This window comes from Mauremys reevesii, linkage group 5 (genome assembly GCF_016161935.1).
Source record: "Mauremys reevesii isolate NIE-2019 linkage group 5, ASM1616193v1, whole genome shotgun sequence".
Classification (NCBI taxonomy): Eukaryota; Metazoa; Chordata; order Testudines; family Geoemydidae; genus Mauremys; species Mauremys reevesii.
Window position 1 is genome coordinate 62,496,278 of NC_052627.1, and position 26,568 is coordinate 62,522,845.

At 38.3% G+C, this 26,568-nt stretch overlaps 1 protein-coding gene across 1 annotated transcript in view; it reads left to right on the top strand.

Moving 5' to 3' along the window:
• The window catches only part of GRIA2 (glutamate ionotropic receptor AMPA type subunit 2), a 128,450-nt gene that overhangs the window by 65,581 nt on the left and 36,301 nt on the right, over positions 1–26,568 (top strand). Inside the window, 1 exon segment of the mRNA XM_039540276.1 lies at positions 4,607–4,768. Within this exon segment, the coding sequence (XP_039396210.1) occupies positions 4,607–4,768 (162 nt within the window).

Genomic DNA, 26,568 nt, shown 5'->3' on the forward strand with positions numbered 1-26,568 from the left:
GATGGTGCAAAATGACTGGTACCCGTCCTCATCATCAGCCTATTGGCACATGGGGCAGTGCAAAAGGGCTGGTAACCATGCTGACTAGCATCCATCAGGTCGATCAAGGGCGCCTGGCCCTAATTTTTCCTGGTAGATGGTGCAGTATGGCTGATAACCATCGTCATCATAGCAACAGGGGGCTGAGCTCTGTCAGCCCCCACCCTTCATGTGTAAAAAAAAGATTCAATTGCCCCTGGACTAGCAGAGGGATGCTGGGCTCCTCTCCTCCACACTCCTTACTGTCCTGTCTGGACTATCATAGCAGCTGGAGGCTGCCTTCCACTCATTTCTCACTAACAAGTCAGTGTGTCTTATTCCTGCATTCTTTATTACTTCATCATACAAGTGGGGGGACAATGCTACGGTAGCCCAGGAAGGCTGGGGGAAGAACGGAATCAACAGGTGGGGTTGTTGCAGGAGCACCCCCTGTGAATAGCATACAGCTCATAATTTCTGCAGGATCTGACACAGAGCAGCTGTGCTCTCTGATACAGTGGTTCTCTAGTACACTTGCCCACAGTCTAGGCAGGACTGATTCTATTTTTAGATACCAAAAAGGAGGGATTGACTCAGGGAGTCATTCCCAATTTTGGCTTTTGCGCCCCTGGCTAAGAGCAGCCAGGGGCACTTATGACAGCAGCAAATGGTGCAAAACGACTGGTAGCCATGATCATCTTTTTACCAATTTATGGATTAGTAGATGGTGCAGTATGGCTGGTAACCATCTCTGCTGTCATGCAAAAGCAAAAGCATGCTGCTGTGTAGCGCTGCTGAATTGCCTCTGTGAGCGGCATCTAGTACATATGCGGTGACAGTCACAAAAGGCAAAACAGGCTCCATGATTGCCATGCTATGGCATCTGCCAGAGCAATCCAGGGAAAAAAAAAAAAAATGCTTGTCTGCCGTTTGCTTTCCAGAAGGAGGATGACTGGGACATTTACCCAGAACCACCCGCGACAATGATTTTTGCCCCATCAGGCACTGGGATCTCAACCCGGAAATTCCAAGGGGCGGGGGAGGCTGCAGGAACTATGGGATAGCTACGGAATAGCTACCCACATTGCAACTCTCCAGAAGTCGATGCTAGCCTCGGACCGTGGACGCACACCACCGATTTAATGTGTTTAGTGTGGCCGTGCGCACTCGATTTTATACAATCTGTTTTACAAAACCGGTTTATGCAAATTCGGAATAGTCCCGTAGTGTAGATGTACCCCTACATTCTGTTTCCCCTGGTCGTTCCCCAGGGCTCTGGGAAAACAGAAGAGCTCCAGACATGCCACTGTCTGCTCCCAATCTATCCTCGATCGAACATCAAAAAGCCTCCCCAACTCGCATGTGCAGGACATATTCTGTAGGGGCCATTTCTACCCACTTTGAGGCCCCTTTCTGTTGCTGGAGTGATGTAAAGGGGTGTTGGGTTAACTGAGAATCAGATCCTGAATGTCTGTTTAAAAGCAGAATAGCAGGGAAACATATTGGGTATTAACTTCATTTTTATCTTTCTTGAGAATAAAAGACCCAACCCCCATTTACTGCAGGTTTATTAAACAACAGAGAAATATGTCATGCCTATGAAATTTGAAGAACTACAAAACTTTGCTTAATTTCAAATAAATTTTTAGTTTTGAAGGACAGCAAATATATTTGTTTAAAAAGTGTGACTAGTCCATTTCAATACGCGGATTGATATTTCAGCCATTTGCTCTCATTTTGCAGCAGAGAACCTGTGTGATTGTAATTTGCTGAACCAAACTGTCTCAAAAATATTCTGGAGGTTCCTTTTTAATAATACATTTGCATACTACAAAATGGTACAGTAAAAATTCAAATGCAAATATTACAGATCTTTCTATAATGTTCTACACATATATAAGGCAAGTACATTTTATCAGCCATCAGCGGACCCATAGCTAATTTGAAATGGGCATTCCATGAACGACAATCATCTTTGACTTTGAAGGATTCCTGATGACATATAGTTAATACAGTGCATTATGTATTGCATGTTTATATCAAAACAACCTGCGGTTAAGATCAGATTCAGAAAGACTGCATGATTCCTATGTAAATGCTCATATTAGCAAGCAGTGTGGCATCCACTGTGAGCACAGCAGCTAAAATGCATTACCATAGCAATTGTGACAGCTTTTGGTCATGGCGGTTGGTGTTGCTGCTTCTTTTTTGTATTCATTGTGAAAACATTTTGGGTGCACTTCAAGTTAAGTGTCTCAGATTAAGGTTTCCATTGAAATTAATTAGCATTATTATCTATGTTGGTTTAGCAGTGACAGATTATTAAAATCAAAACATCTTTATTTTAGTTGTACAGCTGAATGATAAATATACACCAGTTGGGACCAAATCCTTCAGTTCTGACATAGAGTCCAATTGACCTCAGTGGGAGCGGGAGCGGAACCTTAGTCTTTACAATTGCAAAACTCCTATTGAAATCAGATTATATTTTTGATTCAGTAAGAAAAAGGACTGAAGGATTTGGCTACTGGTGTATGTTTAGCATACAGTAACTATTATATCTACATACACACTAATTAAAAGTATACGCAAGTTACTAAAATGGTATTTACTGAGGGTTCTGGAGAAAACATGGGGCTTGGGAACAAGACTGAGGAATGCTTCTCTCCCCCTTTCCTAGGGTTCTCCTGTGGTCAGCAGGAGAGGAGAACCCACAGTGAGTCTTGTTTACATGGTGGGGTGAAACATTCTATAGCAATGTGATTTCTGAAGCATATTGTGTGCATTAATTGGCCCATGATAGACCCTACTGGTGTACACTAAAAGTTGCCTAGTGCACTTTACCATAGTGCTGTTTGAAATGGGACTGCATTAACATGTGCTAGGGGACTCTTAGTACATGCCAGCTGGGTTCACGAGCCAGTTAGTGCGCAACATGTTAGTATACGTTAGAATTTCCACCAGACTAATGCTCCACGTAGACTTGATCTAAAAGGCTCTTTATCTCCCTCTCCCTCCCACAGTCTTCCTCCTCTGAGGGCACTGTTTAGGCTTGTCAGAGGTTGAAGAGCCACATTAGGGTGAAGGGATGAGGATAAGGGTCATCATTGCCTCAGACTTTTGGAGGGCTGACAGGCTCCTAAGAATAAGTGAGGAACTGATATTACTGGCTTGGTTAGAAACGCACTTGGGTGACCTTTGAATATCCCTAGTTGTGGCGCTTCCCTCATATCAGCTTCAAGGAGACAGGGATACCCCCATCTCTTCTGCCTCTCCAGCTGTCTGTTCTCACCAGTCCCATGTTAGGACTATTTAAAAAAATGGAATTTCCCAGAGAAAATCTTAAAGGTGAAGGTGAGGGTACATAGCACTAAGAATCCTACCAAGAATATTGTAGCGAGAGCAAAATTAAGAAAATAAAAAATCACAAAAAAATCAGGAAATTCAGAGTTAACATTAAACTTACAAGAAATGAAAATACTTTGAAAGTATGGACACAGCGTAGGGACCCAAACTACCTATAACAGTGCCCTGAGAAAATCAGAAACTCAGACTACAGAGAAAACCTATCCAGGCTGTTGTCATCTTCTGTCTTAATTACTATAACCTCCTTTCTGCTCTTTCTGACATGCACGTTATCCTCCCCCGCCCAGTCTGTTCACAGAGCAGCTGCTAAAATCATCCTGTATTTCTTGCCTGTCATTCTGACCACCTGTTTGAATCCTTTCATTTGCTTCCCCTTTTCTGCCATAGAAGGTCTTTGGCTTCAAGGCTATTTCACAGCTTGGCTCCTCCCTGCTGTCTACACTTGTCTTTTCTTCATGAAACATAAAGAAAAAATGAGATGTAATTGAAAAATCACCTGCTTATTTGACAGCTAGTTTGTCAAAAATAACATAATTCCCCTCATTTAATGTGGGCAAGTGACACTTCACTGTAATTCATTTTCTCTTTTCTGCATATACGTGAAGCAGGGACATAGCTAGGCCCTCAGATTCATGTATTTGGCTTCCACAAATTTTTAGTGGGAGCCCTGTTCCCATGTATCTGTGGGTGGAATTTGGCCCTAACAATTTGTCTGAAAATGACTTGCTTCATTCTCTAGGCTAGAACAACTTTATTTCCATGACAGAATAAGAATATTCATATCAGCAAAAATAATATTTTATTACAGGGAGGCTTATAAGGGTCTTCCCACATAATCTCTGTGAAGGCAAATCATAGAAATCCTTCAGTGAGACAGGGGCTGACTCAATGTCACTGATTAGGGATAGATTGGGTAGCTGTTTTTCATGATAGTGAGCACTTACTCACACGAGTAGTCCCATTGAAACAAATGGGATTGCTCACATGAGTAAATGCTCATCGTTAAAAAGGACTCCTAAATTCAGCTTTTAATTGGCAAAGGTGAGTGACAAGACACACTCTCTGTATCTTCACAGTGTTCCCAACCACTGCTGGCCCTCAGAGCTCTGGTCTGAGCCCAGATCCCTGAGAAAGGGAAATGTTGGGTTACATCTCTGCAATACTTGTACCTACTGATCTGATAGACGTGGTGAAATAACTGACACATGTTTTCTGTGCCCAGGGATTTACTGATGGAGATTTATCAAAAATCCAGTTTGGAGGAGCTAATGTCTCAGGCTTTCAGATAGTGGACTATGATGATCCCCTGGTATCAAAATTTGTACAGCGCTGGTCAACGTTGGAAGAAAAAGAATATCCAGGAGCACACACCAGTACAATCAAGGTACATTTTTTATTTATTTTAACTCAAATAGAAGAGAAGATGGGGTGGGTTTGGGGAGAAAGACAAAAGATAGAGCAAGGCATATGAAATCAGCCATGCCAACAACGTTTTATGTTCCTTCAAGCCACTTTTAACATTCTTTCCCTTAGGACTGGTTAACAGAGATCCTGTACTGTCACAAATGTTCAAGATAACTTTAATTTTTTGTACCACTGTAAAGCTGTGCCTGGCAGCATGTTGTGCAGTTGTTTGTGATATGACCATATAGGCACTGACATTTTTGGGGGTTATTTTTTTTCTTTATTTTAAAATCTCTTCCTTAAATCTTCTAGATGAAAACATACATGCACACTCACAAACAACACGTGTGAGCACACACATCCACAGCCCTTTGTGATATAGCATCATCTTCTTCCTGCAATATCCTGAAAAATAAATGGCTTATAAATGCGTAGAAAAGCATTGTATTTTGAGAGAGATGTTTAAGTCGAACAAAGTCTGTTTTAAAATTAAAATATTCACAATAAACTGCACTATACTAAAAGAGAGGTGTGGTCTGATTTCAGTCCTGAGTGACTCTCTGAACTAATCATTTAATTTCTGTCTTAGTTTCCCCTCTTGGGAAAATCAGGATAATAATACTTTCATACTTTACAGGGGTGTTGTAAGGATCAATTAATGTTAGTAAGGCATATTGAAGATGAACAGTGCTCAGTTAATACTTAATTATTTTAGTATTTATTTATAGATTTAGCACAATTAAATCAAATAATCAGAAGCATCAGGGGAAATATGTATTGGGACTAAAATGTGTTTACATAAGTAGCATGTTATCTTTTCTATATTATACTAACCATAAAGAAATATATAACAGTTCTCATCTGACGATAAAAATTCTCATCAGGACTATGAATTGCAGAAAACAAACAAAAAATGTGCAACAACCATAATATAATGTAAAGTACAAATGAATATAGCTGGTTACTTAAATGTGACAGTTTTTTGGGACTCAGTCAATGACATTATTTTATTGCAGTTACCTTTGCGCATATGATTGGTTAAAAACGTTATGTGCACAAGAATCCCTTATCCTATTTCCGTGACAGAACAAGGTTAGGACTGCATCCTGCCTCAGTTTGCATGTGCAGTTTGCACTAGTGCACTGATTGAAGGTTTGGCTTGACTGTGAATGATGAATACAACCTATAAGTTGTTCTCTTCTGAGTTCTTTGAAGGCTGCTGCTTTCCTTAGAGCCCCATTTTTCCCCTTACTCCTCAAATAATCAATTTAAATTGATTGTGGCCTGGAAAGTATATTTTACAATGAAAGACAAAAGGAGCTCAAGCTATTTTACTTATCAGGAAGTAGGTTGAGAGGCCATTTGATCATTGTGGTTTATAAGGAAGGAGTAGATTTTTATTGGTAAATGTCAGTAAAGGTCTATTTCACCGTACACATGCAAACTGATGAAAAAATGTTTCCCTCATTAATCATTGAAATTTAGAGATAAACAAAGTAAGAAAAATGCTACTTGAGAACTTACTAGAGTTTAAGGATATTTATTTTGTATAGTTTGATGTGTGATGTTGATAATTTGTGTTTTATGCAGTGTTGTTATAGCCGTGTTGGTCCCAGGATATTAGAGGGTGAGGTAATATCTTTTACTGGGCCAGCTTCGGCGTCCCTCTCACCAACAGAAGTTGGTCCAATAAAAGATATTATCTCTCCCACTTTGTCTCTCTAATTTGTGTTTTAGCAGTTATAAAGCTTTAACTTTTAGAATTTCAATGTCTACTATCATTAAATAATTGTTGTCTGATTCGTCCATAATTTCCCACAACTGTAAACTGATAAAAATAAAAAAACCCTTAAAACTGATAATTTTGCCCATGAAAATTTAAATTGATAAAAATAAAAAATGCTTAAAAATAAACATCAATATTATCTGTCAAAATTATATTAGAAATCAAATCTTGCCAACCTTATCTGTAAGTATAGTGGTACCTACATAGGGAAGAAATGTGATATTAGTGGGCTCTTCAATCCAGGAGAGACAGTTATAACAAGATCCAGAGGCGGAAGGTGAAGTCAGCAATGTCAAACTGGAAATAAGATGCAAATTTTTAACAGTGAGAATAATTAATCATTGGAACAGATTGCCAAGGGATATGCTAAATGCACATGACTTTAGTATTTAAATCAAGAGTGGATGTCTTTCCAGAAGACAAACTAACAACAAAATGTTGGACTAAATGAAAGAAAGCTATGATCTATGTTATGAGAGAGGTCAGAATAGCTGATTGCAATGGTCCATTCTGCCCTTAAAAATCTATGGGTGAAACCCTGGCCTCACTCAAGTTAATGGGGGGGTTGGATTTCATTCTATGTATCTATGAAGAGTCATACTGAAGTATCCCCAAAATAACAGCAATGTAGAATGTGGCAATATACTCTAGTCCATCTTTTGTTGATACTTCCTTTGCCCATATAAGGAGCTTGACTGTTTAAGTATTATGGGTGTTGGAAATTTGTTGAATTCTTAACTATGCTGTGCAGAAAATTGTGACAGTGTGAATCAAGTACAGTAGGCTAATTAATTTAATATGCATACATTTTCATAAAAAATGCATGATAAGCTTTAATGGCTGGAAGTTGAAGCTAGACAAATTCAAACTGGAAATAAACTTCCAGTTTACAAATTTTTAACAGTAACGACAATTAACCACTGAATAAACTTATCTAGGGATTTCGTGTATTCTTCATGACTAGAAGTTTTTAAATCAGATTGGATGTCTTTCTAAAAGATACACTCTAATTGAATCAAAAGTTATGACCTTGATGCAGAAGTTACTACATGAACTTCTGTAGCCTGTGTTTTTCAGGAGGTCACATTAGATTATCATAATAATCCTTTGTAGCCTTAAAATCTATGAAGCTCTGATGTGTAATTCTTCTAAATCTTCCAGAGGAATTTATCCATCTGCAGCTTTCACCTCTGCTATTGTTTGAAAGGCATGAGTGGGAACAGTTTTGTCTTTTATGGAAGCAAAGTCATCTGCTACTGATGCTTCTGTGTTTATTGATTAGAATAAAAACCGAACTGAATCTTAAGGAATAGCTTTAGTTTTATTTTAATTATATAACAACCATTGGGTCTGAACTTGCATTCTTTGAGTTTTTATGTTGTCTGAGCAAGGAGGGCAGGAATGGTCCAATGAATGATACTTAATGTTCAACAACAGCTACCTAAAATGTATGTTAAAATTATTAAACCAATTTACAAATGCAAGAAGGCATTCAAACACCATTGTGAGGTGTATTATACTGGGTACACTTGGGAGCTTCTGGAGGTATCCTACTTTCTAGGGGCAATATCCTACATACCCACTACTACATTATTTTGGTATTGCATTTTACCCTTTTCATACACACACAGCCAGACAGCCCTGCCTCTCAGTATATAGAAGGACAGAGACATGCCATAGTCCATTCCCTACACAAGGGAGATAGGGGCAGAGCAGAATGCCTTCCTTACCATGGGTTGTGCCTATATGGCACAGTTTTGTCTGAAGGTGGCAAGTATTACTAATACTTAATCACATTATTCAAGTGTAATTCCAAAGATAACATCACAGATTCTGTATCAAATGGACATGAGCTAATAGGAGTTTTCTATTATGGATATGTAAATTAAAGGAGGTTACATGCCCCCAGACTAGTCACTGAAGATGCCCTCTGGTTGGTGGCAATGGTGCTACTACTGCCTTGTGTTCTTCTTCTTAACATCCAGATGGAAATGCAAAGGGCCATTTTACATGATAAAATGGAATGTAGTGCAAAAAAGTGCATTTAAAGGGGAACTTATTTTTAAGAAAAATAAAAATTCTTGAAGCCCAATTCAGAAGTTACCCACAACAATATCACTAGTGAATCACTTTCTTTTTAATACAATTTTAATATATAATTTTAAAATAATTGGGGATTGCAGAGTCTTATAGCATAAATGATGCAGGATTGGGAAATCTGTTTAGTCAATTACACCATAATTAGGTATACCTGTTGTAACTGAGGCTAAATGAAGTTTTCTCTAATTATTTTTAATATATACTTTTTAATATAATGAAGTCCATGCTCTACTGGTTTGGGACTCAGCGTCTTTCAGGATTGATACCTAATAAGGTATATTCCTTATAATATTTATCCTATTAATTGTAATTGTGGGGTTGTTCTCATTTTCCACATACATTTCTAAGACAGCCAGTGGCCTGTGGTTCTTGGACTCCCCTCTTTAGGCCCCCACTGAACTGGAATTGAGGTTATTTTCCTTGTCATGCAGCAAAAGCAAAAGTCACATTTAATTTTGAAAATGCAAAATAATAAAACAATAAAAATCTCAAAGCACTATCAGATACATTATTACTGTGAAGCACCTACAACTATACAGAACACAAAAATAAAGTCCATGCCCTGAAGAACTATACATCCAAATGATGCCTGCACATGTAATAAATCATGGCCACATCATGCACATAAAGACACAACTGACATCAGCTGCCATCAAATCTGGGACCTGCTGCAGCAAAAACTCAAGCCTCTACAACTTGAACGCCATTATGTATATGATAGTAATAGGTTGGATGGTCACTGGAACTAGAAGAAGTTATGATTACACAGACAAGGCCAACATATTACATAGTCCCCATTTAACAAGCTCATATCAAACATTGGATGCCCACTGTAGTTCGGCTCTCATTCTGTAACAAACCAGGGCCATATGTACCCACCCAGGAAGCAAGTATATCAGCCTGGATTGAACACAGGACTATCAATACCAAAAGGAAAGCTGAGGTCAAGGCAATAGTAGGCTCTGTAGTGACTGTGGTCAGTCATTAAATGATCACATACACTCGATCCATGTACACACTATTAAGCAAATCTAGGCCTACCTTGCGTAACTAACTAAACAATTGTTAGTACAATGTTGTTAACATTTATAAAAATTTATACAAAATTTGCTCATAGACTGAGATCTTTTATGACTGACCACTTCAAGTGAATTTCTTACCCCCAATATTGTCAGCACCATTGAAAAATCATAAGATTGGTCCCCCCAAAATCATGACATTTTATAAAATAATAAATGTTGGGTTCTTTTTATTTGTCTTCTGTTTTTTGAGACTTCAGAGGCTCATATTTTCAAGCTTTTCTCCAGAACCATGAAAGCTGGACACTTTTAAAAAAAATGAAAGCACATATTCTGACATAATCACCTGGTACCAGGAGCTGCAGCTTTAAGAAAAATACCCAACAGTTCTGTGAGATTCATGATAACATTGTGAGAGTTGACAACACTTCACCCCATCCCAAACTGCTAATTCAGAAAAAATGAGGTTTGTAATGCAAGGCTGACAATTTGACTGTAGCATTGGTACTTTACTGTAGATTACATATCAGGTAGAATAATTCATTTATTTCTGCAACTGAAGAAAGGACTAAATAAACTCATAAATAATGAGGAACAGAACAGTGAGAACTCTTGTTTAAAATGGAATTTCGGAACATGCATCTTAGATGTAATCCATTAAGTGAAAATGAATGTGCAGTTTATGAGTTAGATGACTGCCATTAGTAGATATGTTTCCTATGTTTACATCACATTGTAAAATTGTTCAGTAATGCCAAACTTATTAATAAGGGTTATATAAGTGCTATTCTTTTGTACCTGCAACAGTGTTAATGGGAAAAGCATGATTGATTAGGCTGACAATCAAGTAATTCCACAGAGACTAAAGTAATTTATAAAGGCTGAGTTAATGAATTTTAGGATTTATGACTTTATGTACCCAGAACACTGAGATGGAATTGGGGGCCATGTTTTCAAAAGTGGCCTTTACAACTGTGCCTGCAGTTTTGCATTTGCAATTTTTTGTGCATGCATTTTTTCATGCCTATTATTTTGCTTACCCAGTCAGATTTGTGTGCACAAAATATTGGGATGCAGAGCTGATAGCTAGCTGATTTATTATCTGATTTAATTATGCAAATGCGCATTGGAACTACAAATTTAAGTTTCTGTGTTTGCAAAAACTTAGGTGTGGAAAAAATGCATATACAAAAAATTGCAAATATAAATCTGAATATACCATATTAACAGTTTAAGGCTCCTGGGCATAAATGATCATTAATCCAAAAAGCTTCAAAATTTTTGAAAAAGTTGAACGAATGATCAGTGCAAGCAGAGGTGAATTAATGCAGGATCCATAGAGCCACAGATCTGGTAACATGGTACCTGGGTGCCCATGGACCCACAAAGTCCAGATCAAAGACTCCACTTCTGTGGAAGGAAGCATTTGTAGGACAGCGGGCCAAAAACCTTCACTATATAACTGATTCTTGACATGCCCCTGCTTGTTGCCCAGCTTCTTTCGTTGTCTGACCTACTCTGTCAAGTGGCACCAGTAGGATCTGCAGTCTGCAGGGTATAGGCACACAGAAAAAGCAGCAGCAGAACTACTGTTTCCATTTCCTGCTCACCCCAGTGGAGCTTCCTCTTCACATTTTTGTGGCTTGAGGAGGGGCTGTGTTAGGCAGCAACCAGCCCAGACTGCATACAACTAATCTGAACATTTTAAGTCTCCTGCTCCTTGCACTCCACACCCCTGAGGAGGGTCATTCATACATCTGACCACACAATGCAGAGGCCCTCCACTGGTCCAAAGCAGAAAAAACAAAGAAAAAAAGAAAGAAAAAAAAACAAAAAAATCCCAACCCTAAATGTGGGATAGGGGGCAGGACAGGTTCATGTGCTCAAATAGAACAAGGGCCACCAGACTATAAAGGAGGGGCAGTGAAGCAGAAAAGAACCTTAGGGTTCAAAGAGGGGGCAAAGATGAGTAAGAACAGGCCTGAAAGTTCTAAGTTGAGGGGAAAAAGGAAGGCTGGGGGCCGTGTGGCATAAGAGAAGAATGCTTATAGTATTGGAATGAGACACAAGGCTGAAACAGCAGAGGAAGAAAGGTCCTCAGAGATCATAAGACAAAGGAGATGAGGAAGGTCAGAAGTTGGAGCTGAGTGACGAAGAGGAGGAGGGGCAGCATGAATGCTTGTTTCTCATGGGGGTATATGACAGTATTGAAGGGGAAGTCGATGCTGGATTTTTATATATTTTCGGTGGGAGTTTTTCCATAGAATGATGATGCTGGTTTGTCACATATTATGTTTTGGGGATGTACTGTACATATTTTTTTTTTAAATGGCACTGCTGCAGTATTAGTATGCTCCTTCCTATCCTGAGCCTGTTAGATGCTGAACTCTTCCTTGAGCACCCTCAGCTCCTATTGACTTTATTGCCATGCTGAGTGATTAGCACATTGCAAGACAATTCCTTTATTCCTGGTGGAGCACTCCTACACATCATAATAGAAAATGAGACCATTTCTGCAGTTTAAAAAAAAAGATGATAAATAATCTTATAGCAAGGCTATCATTCTCTGTTATATTCTGGAGGTTGAGCTCAAAATTCTGTAGAAAGGATACCTTTCAGTATGAAATTCTATATGGCTTTAGAGTCATTTCTATAGAACGTTATTTAATTTTTGTAGTAGCTTATCCCTAGGATTTATCTCCATTAATCTGTGTAGGACTTTCCCATAAGGGTATGTTTAAAAATAGCACACTTAAGGCGCTTAATGGAGTTTTAACAGCTCTTTTTATTCATCTGACACTGACCATTTTTGAAGACAAGATACTGGGCTATTAGTCTATGCTGCTATGAAAAATTCTGTTTTCTCCTACTTCCTATAAAATGCAGTTTTCAATCATCTTACCATGAAGTATTGTTGAATTTCTTCCAGCAAAATAATTATAAGAAACTATTTTTAAGATCATCTCAATAACTTCATCTTGGTTGACTAATAACCCAGAATCATTAATGATATTTTTAATCATACTTAATGGTGCTTTGATTACTAATTTTAATGAAAAAGGAATGTTGATTGAGGATATGGAATACCTTTGCTGTAAGTCACAGAAACGTAATGGCTTTTACATAACATTTTATATTCATTTATGAGAGATTTTTTTTCTTTTTTCTTTCGTGTGGGGAGGGACAGGCTGTGGAGAAGAGTAAATATTTATTTGTTTATGGTATGAATGCAATGGTGAAACAATAGGCAAGACTAAGCTAGTCTAATATATATTCTTCTGTCCACAGTGGCAACAGGTCATATCATTTATTATATCATTTATTACATTTAATAATAGTAATATAGGATGCTAACAGAAGCAATTAAAAACTAGTCCTTTGCTTCTCAGCTCTTACAATTTTTTGCCTGTATAATAACAAAGGTGACATTGTGACTTTTTTAAATTTTGAGTTTGCCACATAGTCACATTAAAAAACATACAACAACAAAAATCCACAACCAAAAAAGAAAAATAGGTAGGAACACCTTTAAATTCACTGAGACATGTTATTGTTGTTTTTTCTTTTTAAATCTCCTTTTCACACCAGTTTGATATTTCCTGTACATGTGTATCAGTACCAAAATATTAATCTAATAATCCTTTCAGGATGAGCAATCACTTTTCATTTACATATCAATCATGTTTACACTTTAACATTTACATCAGTCCTTTCAAATCCATTTTCAGCGCTGCTGGAGACTTTGGTTTTCTATTTATACATCTAATTTTCATCCTCTATTTTATATTTTTTCATCTTGTCTATTTTCACTGCTGCAATAATAGGCTGAAATGCTGTTGTTGGCATCTTGTCAATAGTTTATATTTTTAAAATGCTGTTTGTAAGCTGTGATATAGTGTTAAGAACATAAGAATGGCCATACTCGGTCAGACCTGAGGTCCATCCAGCCCAGTATCCTGTCTACCAACAGTGGCCAATGCCAGGTGCCCCAGAGGGAGTGAACCTAACAGGTAATGATCAAGTGATCTCTCTCCTGCAATCCATCTCCACCCTCTGACAAACAGAGGCTAAGGACACCATTCCTTACCCTTCCTAGCTAATAGCCATTAATGGACTTAACCTCCATGAATTTATCTAGTTCTTTTTTAAACCCTGCTATAGTCCTAGCCTTCACAACCTCCTCAGACAAGGAGTTCCACAAGTTGACTGTGTGCTGTGTGAAGAACAACTTCCTTTTATTTGTTTTAAACCTGCTGCCCATTAATTTCATTTGGTAGCCCCTAGTTCTTATATTATGGGAACAAGTAAATAACTTTTCCTTATTTACTTTCTCCACACCACTCATGATTTTATATACCTCTATCATATCCCCCTTTTGTCTCCTCTTTTCCAAGCTGAAAAGTCCTAGCCTCTTTAATCTCTCCTCATATGAGACCGTTCCAAACCCCTAATCGTTTTAGTTGCCCTTTTCTGAACTTTTTCTAATGCCAGTATATCTTTTTTGAGATGAGGAGACCACATCTGTATGCAGTATTCAAGATGTGGGCATACCATGGATTTATATAAGGGCAATAAGATATTCTCCATCTTATTCTCTATCCCCTTTTATGATTCCTGTCATCCTGTTTGCTTTTTTTGACTGCCGCCGCACACTGCGTGGACGTCTTCAGAGAACTATCCACGATGACTCCAAGATCTTTTTCCTGATTAGTTGTAGTTAAATTAGCTCCCGTCATATTGTATGTATAGTTGGGATTATTTTTCCCAATGTGCATTACTTTACATTTATCCACATTGTTTGCCATTTTGTTGCCCAATCACTTAGTTTTGTGAGATCTTTTTGAAGTTCTTCACAGTCTGCTTTGGTCTTAACTATCTTGAGCAGTTTAGTATCATCTGCAAACTTTGCAACCTCACTTTTTACCCCTTTCTCCAGATCATTTATGAATAAATTGAATAGGGTTGGTCCTAGGACCGACCCTTATGGAACACCTCTAGTTATCCCTCTCCATTCTGAAAATTTACCATTAATTCCTACCTTTTGTTCCCTGTCTTTTAACCAGTTCTCAATCCATGAAAGGATCTTCCCTCTTATCCCGTGACAACTGAATTTATGTAAGAGCCTTTGGTGAGGGACCTTGACAAAGGCTTTCTGGAAATCTAAGTACACTATGTCCACTGGATCCCCCTTGTCCACATGTTTGTTGACCCCTTCAAAGAACTCTAATAGATTAGTAAGACATGATTTCCCTTTACAGAAACCATGTTGACTTTTGCCCAACAATTTATGTTCTTCTATGTGTCTGACAAATTTATTCTTTACTATTATTTCAAGTGATTTGCCTGCTGACATTAGACTTACTGGTCTGTAATTGCTGGGATCACCTCTAGAGCCCATTTAAAATATTGGCATTACATTAGCTATCATCCAGTCATTGGGTACCAAAGCCAATTTAAAGGACAGGTTACAAACCATAGTTAATAGTTCCGCAATTTCACATTTGAGTTCTTTCAGAACTCTTGGGTGAATGCCATCTGGTCCCGGTGATTTGTTACTGTTAAATTTATCAATTAATTCCAAAACCTCCTCTAGTGACACTTCAATCTGTGACAATTGCTCAGATTTGTCACCTACAAAGGATGCCTCAGGTTTGGGAATCTCCCTAACATCCTCAGCCATGAAGCAAAGAATCCATTTAGTTTCTCCACAATGACTTTATTGTCTTTAAGTCCTCCTTTTGTATCTCGATCGTCCAGGGGCCCCACTGGTTGTTCAGCAGGCTTCCTGCTTCTGATATACTTAAAAAACATTTTGTTATTACCTTTTGAGTTTTTAGCTAGCTGTTCTTCAAACTCCTTTTTGGCATTTCTTATTACATTTTTAAACATAATTTATCAGTGTTAATGCTCCTTTCTGTTTACCTCACTAGGATTTGACTTCCGCTTTTTAAAAGATGCCTTTTTATCTCTCACTGCTGCTTTTACGTGGTTGTTAAGCCATGGTAGCTCTTTTTTAGTTCTTTTACTGTATTTTTTAATTTGGGGTATACATTTAAGTTGGGCCTCTATTATGGTGTCTTTGAAAAGTGTCCATACAGGGATTTCACTCTAGTCACTGTACCTTTTAATTTCTGTTTAACTAACCTCCTCATTTTTGCATAGTTCCCCTTTCTGAAATTAAATGCCACAGTGTTGGGCTGTTAAGGTGTTCTTCCCATCACAGGAATGTTAAATGGTATTATATTATGGTCACTATTTCCAAAGCAGTCCTGTTATAGTTACCTCTTGGACCAGATCCTGCGCTCCACTCAGGACTAAATTGAGAATTGCCTCTCCTCCTTGTGGGTTCCTGTACCAGCTGCTCCAAGAAGCAGTCTTTTAAAGTATCGAGAAATTTTGTCTCTGCATTTCGTCCTGAGATGACATGTACCCAGTCATTATGGGGATAATTGAAATCCCCCACTATTATTGAGTTCTATATTTTGATAGCCTCTCAAATCACCCTTAGCATTTCATCATCACTATCACTGTCCTGGTCAGGTGGTCGATAATAGATCCCTAATGTTTCAGTCTTATTAGAGCATGGAATTACTATCCATACAGATTCTATGGAACATGTGGATTCATTTAAGATTTTTGCTTCATTCGATTCTACATTTTCTTTCACATATAGTGCCATTCTCCCTCTCTACCTTCCCCTGGCATGACCTGTTATGTCCTTCCAATATATTTTGTGCCCCAGATTGATTGTGTCCTATTGATTGTCTCCACTCCAACAGGTTTCTGTGATGCCTATTATATCAATATCCTCCTTAATACGAGACACTCTAGTTCACCCATCTTATTATTTAGACTTCTAGCATTTGTGTACAAGCACTTTAAAAACTTGTCACTGTTTATTTGTCTGCCATTTTCTGATGTGTCAGATTCTTGTACAGGAATTTGTGTTTCAGGAAGGAGATTTTATGCATCCATGCAATGATGATCCAAAAGAATATGTTCTCTATTGTTTACAGTAAATTAGGGTTGACCTTTGTTCTTTTTCTGGCTTTGCTACTGATGTTTCCTCTTTCTATGACTCTGTTTCCTCATCTAGAAAATGCAAATAATGGCACATACTTCCTTTTGTAAAGTGCTTTGAGATCAGTGCATGAAAAGTGCTATTTGTTATTATTTACACTATTTAGACTTTTTGGGGAGGTGGGAGGAAGCTCAATTCCTTGCAAGACCTCATAATTGTTGGAGTAGCCTCTGAGGCCTTAGAGGCTCAGGAGTATGATGTGGTGGCTTCTGAGACCTTATATACTCAGTAGCCTCTGAGACCTTATCCATGGGGTGGCCAACCTGTGGCTCTGGAGCCACATGCAGCTCATCAGAAGTTCATATGTGGCTCCTTGTATAGGCACCAACTCTGAGGCTGGAGCTACAGGCACCAACTTTGCAATGTGCTGGAGAGTGCTCACTGCTCAACCCCTGGCTCTGCCACAGGCCCTGCCCCCACTCCACTCCTTCTCGCTACCTCCCCTGAGTCTGCAGTGCTCTCGCTCCTCTCCCCCCCTCCAAGCCTCCTGCACACCACAAAACAGCTGATCGGGAGGTACAAGGAGGGAGGGGGAGGTGCTGATCGGTGGGCGGGAGGCACTGGGATCGGGGGTGGGGGAGCTGATGGGAGCTGCTGACCTATTACTGTGACTCTTTGGCAATGTACATTTGTTAAATTCTGGTTCCTTCTCAGGCTCAGGTTGGCCACCCCTGCTTTATCCAATCGGTCACCACGAACTCAGCTTGACTCTGAACTCACTGTGGTTTCTTTACTGGCATACAGTCAAACCACACTTGAGTTGATCGGGCTCAAGTGTAGGGTGGGTACAGGGTATACCCCACTCCAGTGTACATAATCATGAATCATCTTATATATGCACTTATACTTAATACTGTTGGTTAGTACATCACATGTTTTATGGTTGGTCTACTGATTTTTGTAGCTCATCCCCATCTAGATCATGAGCTGTTCACACACTTCTCTATCTGCTAGACCACAGCTGCAAGCTATCACACCTTGTTTACTATCCTACTATCTCTTTTCTGCTAGCTACATCTTTTACATGTTTGCAAGGCTACAGTAAATTCATGCTTTGCTCATTGTTTCATGTCCTTGCTTTAGAACAGACCTACGATAAGGGGAATTTTGGGGAAAGGGAAAGGAGCCTCAAGGGAGAACACATTTTTTTGTATTAAATATAAGTGTGTTGTAGTTATATGGTAGAAAAGGGGATGCTGAGTAAAGAGTTGCGTTAAAAACTGTAACAACCTGTGCACTGCTTTATTTTAACACTTGACACATTGTTCTTGTTCAGTAAGAAGTGTATCAAGGGATAAAAATATTGTTATAGTCCTGTATCGTATAATACATTTAGATAAAAGGTCATAGACATGAGGCACTGTTTTAATAGCAAAGTTCAGATACTATTTATTTTTAACTGCACTGAGTAGATGTCTTGTAAACCTTCGTGTCTGCTTCAAGATTGAATTGACTCTAGATTGTGTATAAATGATTTACTGTAGCAGCAGAAAAATAAATGCCTATCTCAGCAGCGAATGGAATTTAACTTAGTTCTCTGAACAAACATCATTAAATCATCTCACCTGCTGATTAAGACTGGATGTTTGAGATCCTTACTCCATGATCAGGGAAGGCTTGGACAAAGCAGTAAATTGGATCCACAGTAGCAGGAAGTGGCATTGCACACTTTTGAATAATTTCATCCACCTATCTGTGTAAGTAAGCATAGGTGCTTCTATGAAAGGAAAATCAAGGACTTAGGAGTAGGAAAAAGACAAGAGTCTTTCTATGCTTGTGGGGGGAAGTACTCGGATACCATGGTATTCATAGATGTTAAAGCCAGAAGGCTTTTAAAATGGTGATCCTCTAATCTGCCATGCTGCATCACTCAGACCATAGATCCTCACTCATCAATTTCTCCAATAAGTCCATAACTGGTGACAGGTGTAAAACAAATTCCATCATTTGCATGCAGGCTGAGGGTGAAAGGCATAGTCTATTGGGTGCAAAGAGATCTGAAGTTTTGGTGGATCCACATCCCATTTAACTTTATGCATTCTAGGATCATCTCAACTCCTTGTTTTTTTTAAAACATGTCCATTCTTATTTTCCTTTTCTCTGCTGACCACCTCCCACATCGTATTTTGTTCTGTGACACATTCCAAATATTATAAAGAAATATCTCTTTGTTTATGCTAGGGCTGTCAAGCAATTAAGAAACTTAATCGCAATTAATCACGCGATTAAAAAAATAATTGCAATTAATTGCATGATTAATCGCACTGTTAAACAATAATATAATACCACTTATTTAAATATTTTGGATGTTTTCTAAGTTTCCAAATATATTGATTTCAATTACAACACAGAATACAAAGTGTACAGTGCTCACTTTATTTATTTTTGATTACAAGTATTTGCATTGTAAAAAAACAAAAGAAATAGTATTTTTTCAATTCACCTAAAATAAGCACTGTAGTGCAATCTCTTTATCATAAAAGTTGAACTGACAAATGTAGAATTATGAACAAAAATAACTGCATTCAAAAATAAACAATGTACAATTTTAGAGCCTGCAAGTCCACTCAGTCCTCCTACTTGTTCAGCCAATCGTTCAGCAAACAAGTTTCTTTACATTTGCAGGAGATAATGCTGCCCGCTTCTTGTTTACAGTGTCACCTGAAAGTGAGAACAGGTATTCTCATGGCACTGTTGTAGCCGGCGTCGCAAGATATTTACGTGCCAGATGCACTAAAGATTCATATGTCCCTTCATGCTTCAACCACCATTCAAGGGGCCATGCGTCTATGCTGATGACGGGTTCTGCTCAATAACAATCCAAAGCAATGTGGACCAATACATGTTCATTTTCATTAACTGAGTCAGATGCCACCAGCAAAAGGTTGATTTTTCTTTTTTGGTGGTTTGGGTTCTGTAGTTTCTGGATTAGAGTATTGCTCTTTTAAGACTTCTGAAAGCATGCTCCACACCTTGTCCCTCTCAGATTTTGGAAGGCACTTCAGATTCTTAAACCTTGGGTTGAGTGCTGTAGCTATCTTTAGAAATCTCACATTGGTACCTGCTTTGTGTTTTGTTAAATTTGCAGTGAAAGTGTTCTTACAATGAACAACATTTGCTGGGTCATCATCTGAGACTGCTATAACATGAAATATATGGCAGAATGCGGGTAAAACAGAGCAGGGAACATACAGTTCTCCCTCAAGGAGTTCAGTCACAAATTTAATTAATGCATTATTTTTTTAATGAGCGTCATCAGCATGGAAGCATGTCCTCTAGAATGGTGGCCGAAGCATGAAGGGGCATACGAATGTTTAGCATATCTGACACATAAATATCTTGCAATGCCAGCTACAAAAGTACCTTGCAAATGTCTGTTCTCACTTTCTGGTAACATTGTAAATAAGAAGCTGGTAGAACTGTCTCCCACAAATGTAAACACATTTGTTTGTCTTAGCAGTTGGCTGAACAAGAAGTAGGACTGAGTGGACGTGTAGGCTCTCAAGTTTTACACTGTTGTTTTTTTTTTGAGTGCACTTATGTACCAAAAATAATCTACATTTGTAAGTTGCACTATCACGATAAAGAGATTGCACTACAGTACTTGTATGAGGTGAATTGAAAAATACTATTTCTTTTGTTTATTATTTTTACAGTACAAATATTTGTAATAAAAATAATATACACTTTGCAGTTACAACGCAGAATACAATATATATGAAAATGTAGAAAAACATACAAAATATTTAATAAATTTCAATTAGTATGCTATTGTTTATTGATTAATCACAATTAATTTTTTTAAGTTAATCGGGTGATTTAACTATGATTAATCGATAGCCCTACTTTCTGCACATTACTTGCTCTTCTCTACCAGCTTTTGCCTTTAAGAATATGTCAGCATTTCAAAGCAGGGTACCTGTTATGTGTTTGGCACTCAGTTCTCCTATCCTGCAGTATTCTGTGTACCCATGTTGTTATATAAGCAAATAGTAATAACCACATTACAGCTGCTTTTGGTATCTCTGTAGCTTAAGGTCAGCTGTAATTCCATTAGAAAAAACACTTTTAATGAAAATCAGTCTGGATCTGAATTTCTCCCCGTAGAAACTAGCATTAATTAAGGCTAGATGAATCAGTTCAGATAAAGTAAGTATTGACCTGAATCTCTGACCATCCCCAGAATTGAAACTTTTTTAATACTTGAAATTTTTTCAGTTAGTATTATGTTTTGATTTTTATTCATTTCTATTTTCTGCTTTTGTTTGGGACTGGGAATGGAAATATTGATGTTCTGCCTGAAAAATTGCTGCCCTGGGATTTACAAACCAGCGAGAACGCCTGAATGTGTGTTCTCACAAGAGCTCCATCCCAATTTACAGATCAAAGAGGAATGGAATTCCGTCAACCTTTTGGGGGCTTATGTAACTACACCAAATTTCCTTGGCATTTGAGTTTTGCCCATTAGTAGCCAAGATGCATAGGTGTTTTGCACCACGATTTCCCCCAAATATTCCCATAGTTCCCTTGCATAAAGCCTTTTTTACACTTTGGATGGAGAACCATATTCAGGGGCGGCTCTAGACATTTTGCTGCCCCAAGCATGGCAGCATGCCGCAGGGGGCGCTCTGCCGGTCGCCAGTCCTGCGGCTCCGGTGGACCTCCCGCAGGCGGACGGTCCGCTACTCCCGCGGCTCCACCGAAGCCACGGGACCAGCGGACCCTCCGCAGGCACGCCTGCAGGAGGTCCACCGGAGCTGCGGGACCAGCGGACCCTCTGCAGGCATGCCGCCCTCCCAGCCACCGGCAGAGCGCCCCCCGCGGCATGCCGCCGCAAGCACGCGCTTGGCATGCTGGGGCCTGGAGCTGCCCCGACCATATTCCATACAAAGTACAACTGTTGCCAAACACCCATAGGAACACAAACTCATTAATGCTAATACTGACACACAGCAAATGAAAAGGGGTATGATCATGATCAAATCAAACTGCCGCTTGCAATATGAACATTGAGCATTTGTGACACTGCTAGTGCAGTAGCTGACCAGCTCTATTGTTTATATTTAAAATAATTATTTACATTACCAAGCCCTGCCATGACACTGTGCAGGGTATCACAGGGGAACTTGCGAGGGTTAGGAACTTTACATATATTGGTGTATTTTTCCTGGCTTAAATTAATATAGGTCAGCAGGAACAATTAAAGCAGAATCCAAATGAGCTTGAAAGAATCATTTCAGAGCAGCAGAGAACAGACTAACCCCCCAAAATGCAATATATAAATTGGAGTATCTAATAGGATCTTATTTTCATTCAGATTGCTTTCCAATGCTCTCTAAGGTTTATTGCAAGGGAGAAAAGAATTTCAGTCCATGTGTCTAGATGATAAAAAGAGGAGGTGTCTTTTAAATCTGAGTAAGTCCTATTGGGTTAGTTTTCATTTCAGGCTTATTGAACGTGCCCATGTCTGTTTAAGTTATATGTGCATCTTTCAGTAACACCATCATTTCCAAAATACCTCAAGAATCTGTTAATTAAGGGTGGGCTTTTCCAAGGGGCCTAAAGAGGTTAGATACCAAGCTCCCATTGACTCCCCCATTGACTCCTAAGGGAGCTAAGGACCCATTTTCCACAGAAAGAGAGTGTTGGGTGCCTAACTCCTCTAGGCTCCTTTGAAAATCTCAACCTGAAACATGTGAACCCTAATCTTAGGATATATCTATAGAGGACAAAAAATGAGAAAAATGAGAAATGAGTCTCAGAGCCTGGGTCATCTGCCTCAGGCTTCTGCTGCAAGGCTAAAAATGGCAGTGGAGATGTTCCTGCTCAGGCTGGAGCCCTGGTTCTGAGATGTTCCCCCCACACAAGGTCTGAGAGCCTATATCACAAGTCCCACTACCCCAAGTCAATTGGCCTGGGCTCTGAGACTCACTGCTGCAGGATTTTGGGTTGGGTTTTTTTTTTGTCTGGTTGGGGCTTATTATTTTTTTATCATTAGTTTGTTTTACTGCAGTGTAGTCATACTGGCAGAGATTTTGTCTGCGTAACATTTTTGTGTCTAGTGAATATAAAACTTGTTTGGAAACTTACCCACATATGTATAGTGCTTTGAGATCCTTGGATGAAAAAGTGTCATAGAAGTGCAAAGTACTATAACACAACCATTTTGCAGCTTTTGCCAAATGAAATATAACATTGCACCAGTGTAATAGTCCCTTGTTGAAATATAAATATCCAAACTCAGCGGAGGGATTTTATAGAACATAAACCCAAAGGCAAGGCTAAGCTGAAGCATTCATTATCAAAGCAGGAGCCCATTATACTGTCAAACTTTTCTATTCAAATTAATTTGTCTAGTTTAGCAAATAACTAGAAGTAAAACAATGGAAGATACAATAGTCCAGTGAAAAAATAGCTAGCCTTGTGCAATAAGCTGGAGGACCACATACCCAGGACAACCTCCAGAGACACAAGAACACAGAATTCTATTGCTCACTGCATTTGTTTCCTTTTCATATATGCTTGTTTGTATTTCTGTGTGCTTCTTAAATTTACTGTGAAACATTTAGTAGACTCATTACATCCCAGCATGTTGGAAAAGATTGACCTGACCTACCTGTTCTCTATGAATGTGTGTTTCTTTATCCCCTTTGAGCCATCTGATTAACATATATGTAGATTAAATGTGAGCACTAATAACAAAATAAAATATTTGCTACCTAGTTACATCTTATAGAGGTTTAAAATTCGAATTGGAAAACAGGCACAAATATTTAATAGTAAGGGTAAATAACCATTGGAACAAACTACCAGGGAATTGATGGATTCTCCATCCCTTGAGGTCTTCAGATTAGATGCCTTTAAATATACACATTAGTCAAAAACAAATTATTGGACTCAGTACAAGAATAACTGGATGCTTCTATGGCCTCTGCTATACAAGCCATCAGATTATATGGCTTCAAAACTATGAATCTATGAACATTAAAACAGACAACCCACCATGTATTCATGGGGATTTATGATGAGGTTTTGCCTTCCATTGGAGCTTTGGGTATTGGTCACTTCTAGAAGAAGAATACCAAACTTGATAGACTGATGGTTTTGTTTAGCCTAATGAATTCCATGTTAACTATGTAGAAAAGACTAGACAGTATTTGGTCCTGCCATGAGGGCAGGGGACTGGACTCGATGACCTCTCGAGGTCCCTTCCAATCCTAGAGTCTATGAAAAAGGAAAGGAAATGCTGCACCTTGAATTAGAAAACATCATTGGGCAATGTATATAAAGGAACACCATCAAACTGAAATCTAGTGAATTTAAAGACGAAAAGAGCTTCAGATACATCACCTGTCCCTGAATACTGCTGCCAGCTTTTGAGGTTTACAATCACAATTTACTATTTTAAAAATATTTTTTCTCTCCCTATTATGTGACAGACCTACATGAACAACAGGGAACTTTGAGTAATCAACTATACAGGGGAAACTATGAAACACACTATACACTAAGTGCTGTCAAATTCACAAAGTACATATACTGGAAAAAATAGAGAAACATATTATGTTTCTTTAATCTTTCATTTTCAGTAATCATAGGTGTGCCATATAATAATACTAGATAAAAATATCATGTCAAAGTATGATTATTAAGTGGATGTGTCCTTTTCAATTGTATATGCCTGACTAGGCTGGAAGTCCAAACATATAAATAAAATTAATTAGTCTATAATAGACTATTTAATTATCTATACCTTCTGAGTGACCAGGCAAGCATTAGAGTTATGAAGGTTCACACAATGTTGGCTTCTGCATTGGAGACTGCACATTTATTTATCTTCAACATGGGAGCCTTGGATTACTTCATATTATCTTCACTTTATGATTCATCTGGGTTGACTATAATCAAAATGTTTATTAATATGTGGCCTGTCTAATATATGTACTTACACTTTTTAAAAATAGAGCGTAAGTTGGATTTAAATGGTGCAGAGACCATCTGCTGACTCTTTGCAAGAGATGACTTTCATTTTGTAGATAGAAATATTTCTGTTCACTCTTCATGTCATGTACGTGTACGTCATATTTCATAGAAAAACATAAGATACAGTCAGTAGAGTTTCCTGCATGTTAGATCTCATTGGGATAATGCTTATTACATTTTGCTGTTTTCACAACTATTTTTAATTTTTTCATGAAAATTATGATGAAGTAAAAAGTTGCCATTTTTGTCCAGTTCCAATTATTATGGACTGTTTATATAATAATAGTGTACATTTTGGTGTCTATTTAACATTTAACTTCCACTAAAATTCTCTATTTCATTATTACCCAAAGGAAATAATTCCATCATATAGGCAGATAGAAAACATTTTGGCAGAATGCTACATAACTCTTTCTTGGGGCCATATCAAAAGAGATGTAGGCTAGAGAGAATTAATAATAGTTGTGAAAGTGAATTTATGTCTTTAGTTAGAAAGAAACCTATGTACAGGACAATGCATCTAGTCATTGTGCCCTGCAGCACATCAGAAAATGTTTTGTGAGTCTGTGTTATCCTCCTCATGTTTTTTTTTAAAGTAAAAAATATCCAAATGAGGTCATGGAAATGAAGATTTTTAAAGAAATCTACCACTGTACCCAAGAAAATAACCACTATTAGAGAAACAGGCCCTGAGTCTGTGGTCAAACCAGTGCAAATCAGAAGTAACTGCAGTGATGTCAGTGAAGTTATACTGGTGTATAAAGGTATATCTACACTTACTGGGGATCAACTCTGTGGTAATCAATCCACCGGGGGTCGATTTACCAGGTCTAGTGAAGACTTGCTAAATCAACTGCAGATCGCTCTCCTGTCAACTCCAGTATTCCACCGGAACGAGAAGCGTAAGGTAAGTTGACGGGAGAATTTCTCCTGTTGACCCAGCGCAGTGTAGACCCCGCAGTAAGTCAACCTAAGCTATGTTGAATCCAGGTATGTTTGTTATTGACATCGCTGGAGTTGCATAACTTAGGTCAACTTAACCTTGTAGTGTAGACCTGCTCTCATGCCTTGACTCTTCTCTCAGTGAAGCTGGTTCCAAATAAAACTCCCATTGGGTGCTCTCCTAAATGAGAGGAGGATGAAGCCTCCAATATAGAGGAAAATCAAGACACTACTTACACAATTTTTGTACTTATATATATATTCCTTATCCTGTTTATAATCATGGTAACCATCACATAAACACTTGTATTTCACTTATCATAATCTAAATTTCAAATAAGTATATAACACTAGAAATAGTCTGAGAGTCAAGAAACCTAGGTGCTGTTCTTGACTCCACCGTTAACTCGACATAGGAATGTCACTAGATCACCATCTCTCAATTTTCCATATGTAACAGGGAGGTAAGATGTTGTATATCACTTTGAGCCCCTCCACTTAAAAATGATGTATATGTGCAATGTTTTAAACAAAGGGACTTTACACTTAGCTCGTGGATATCACTACATTTCTCCCCAATAATGACATAATTTTCCCTGAGTACTTGTTATACTTCTGAGGGATAGAAGATTAAACATACAGCTAAGAGCAAGTAAAATGAATGGAATAAATAATGATAGGATGGTACAAAATGCTAATAAGCTTTTATTCCCCCTTTGCAGCCATTGATTACAATGTTGTTAACCAAAATTCCTTACATTAAAAACTTTGCATATCACATTTCCTCTACTGTGAAAAACTGCACAGAAAGAGTATTGCCATGTTCAGGGGCTCCAAATAATGTGTCAGATACCTAAAAATCACGAGAT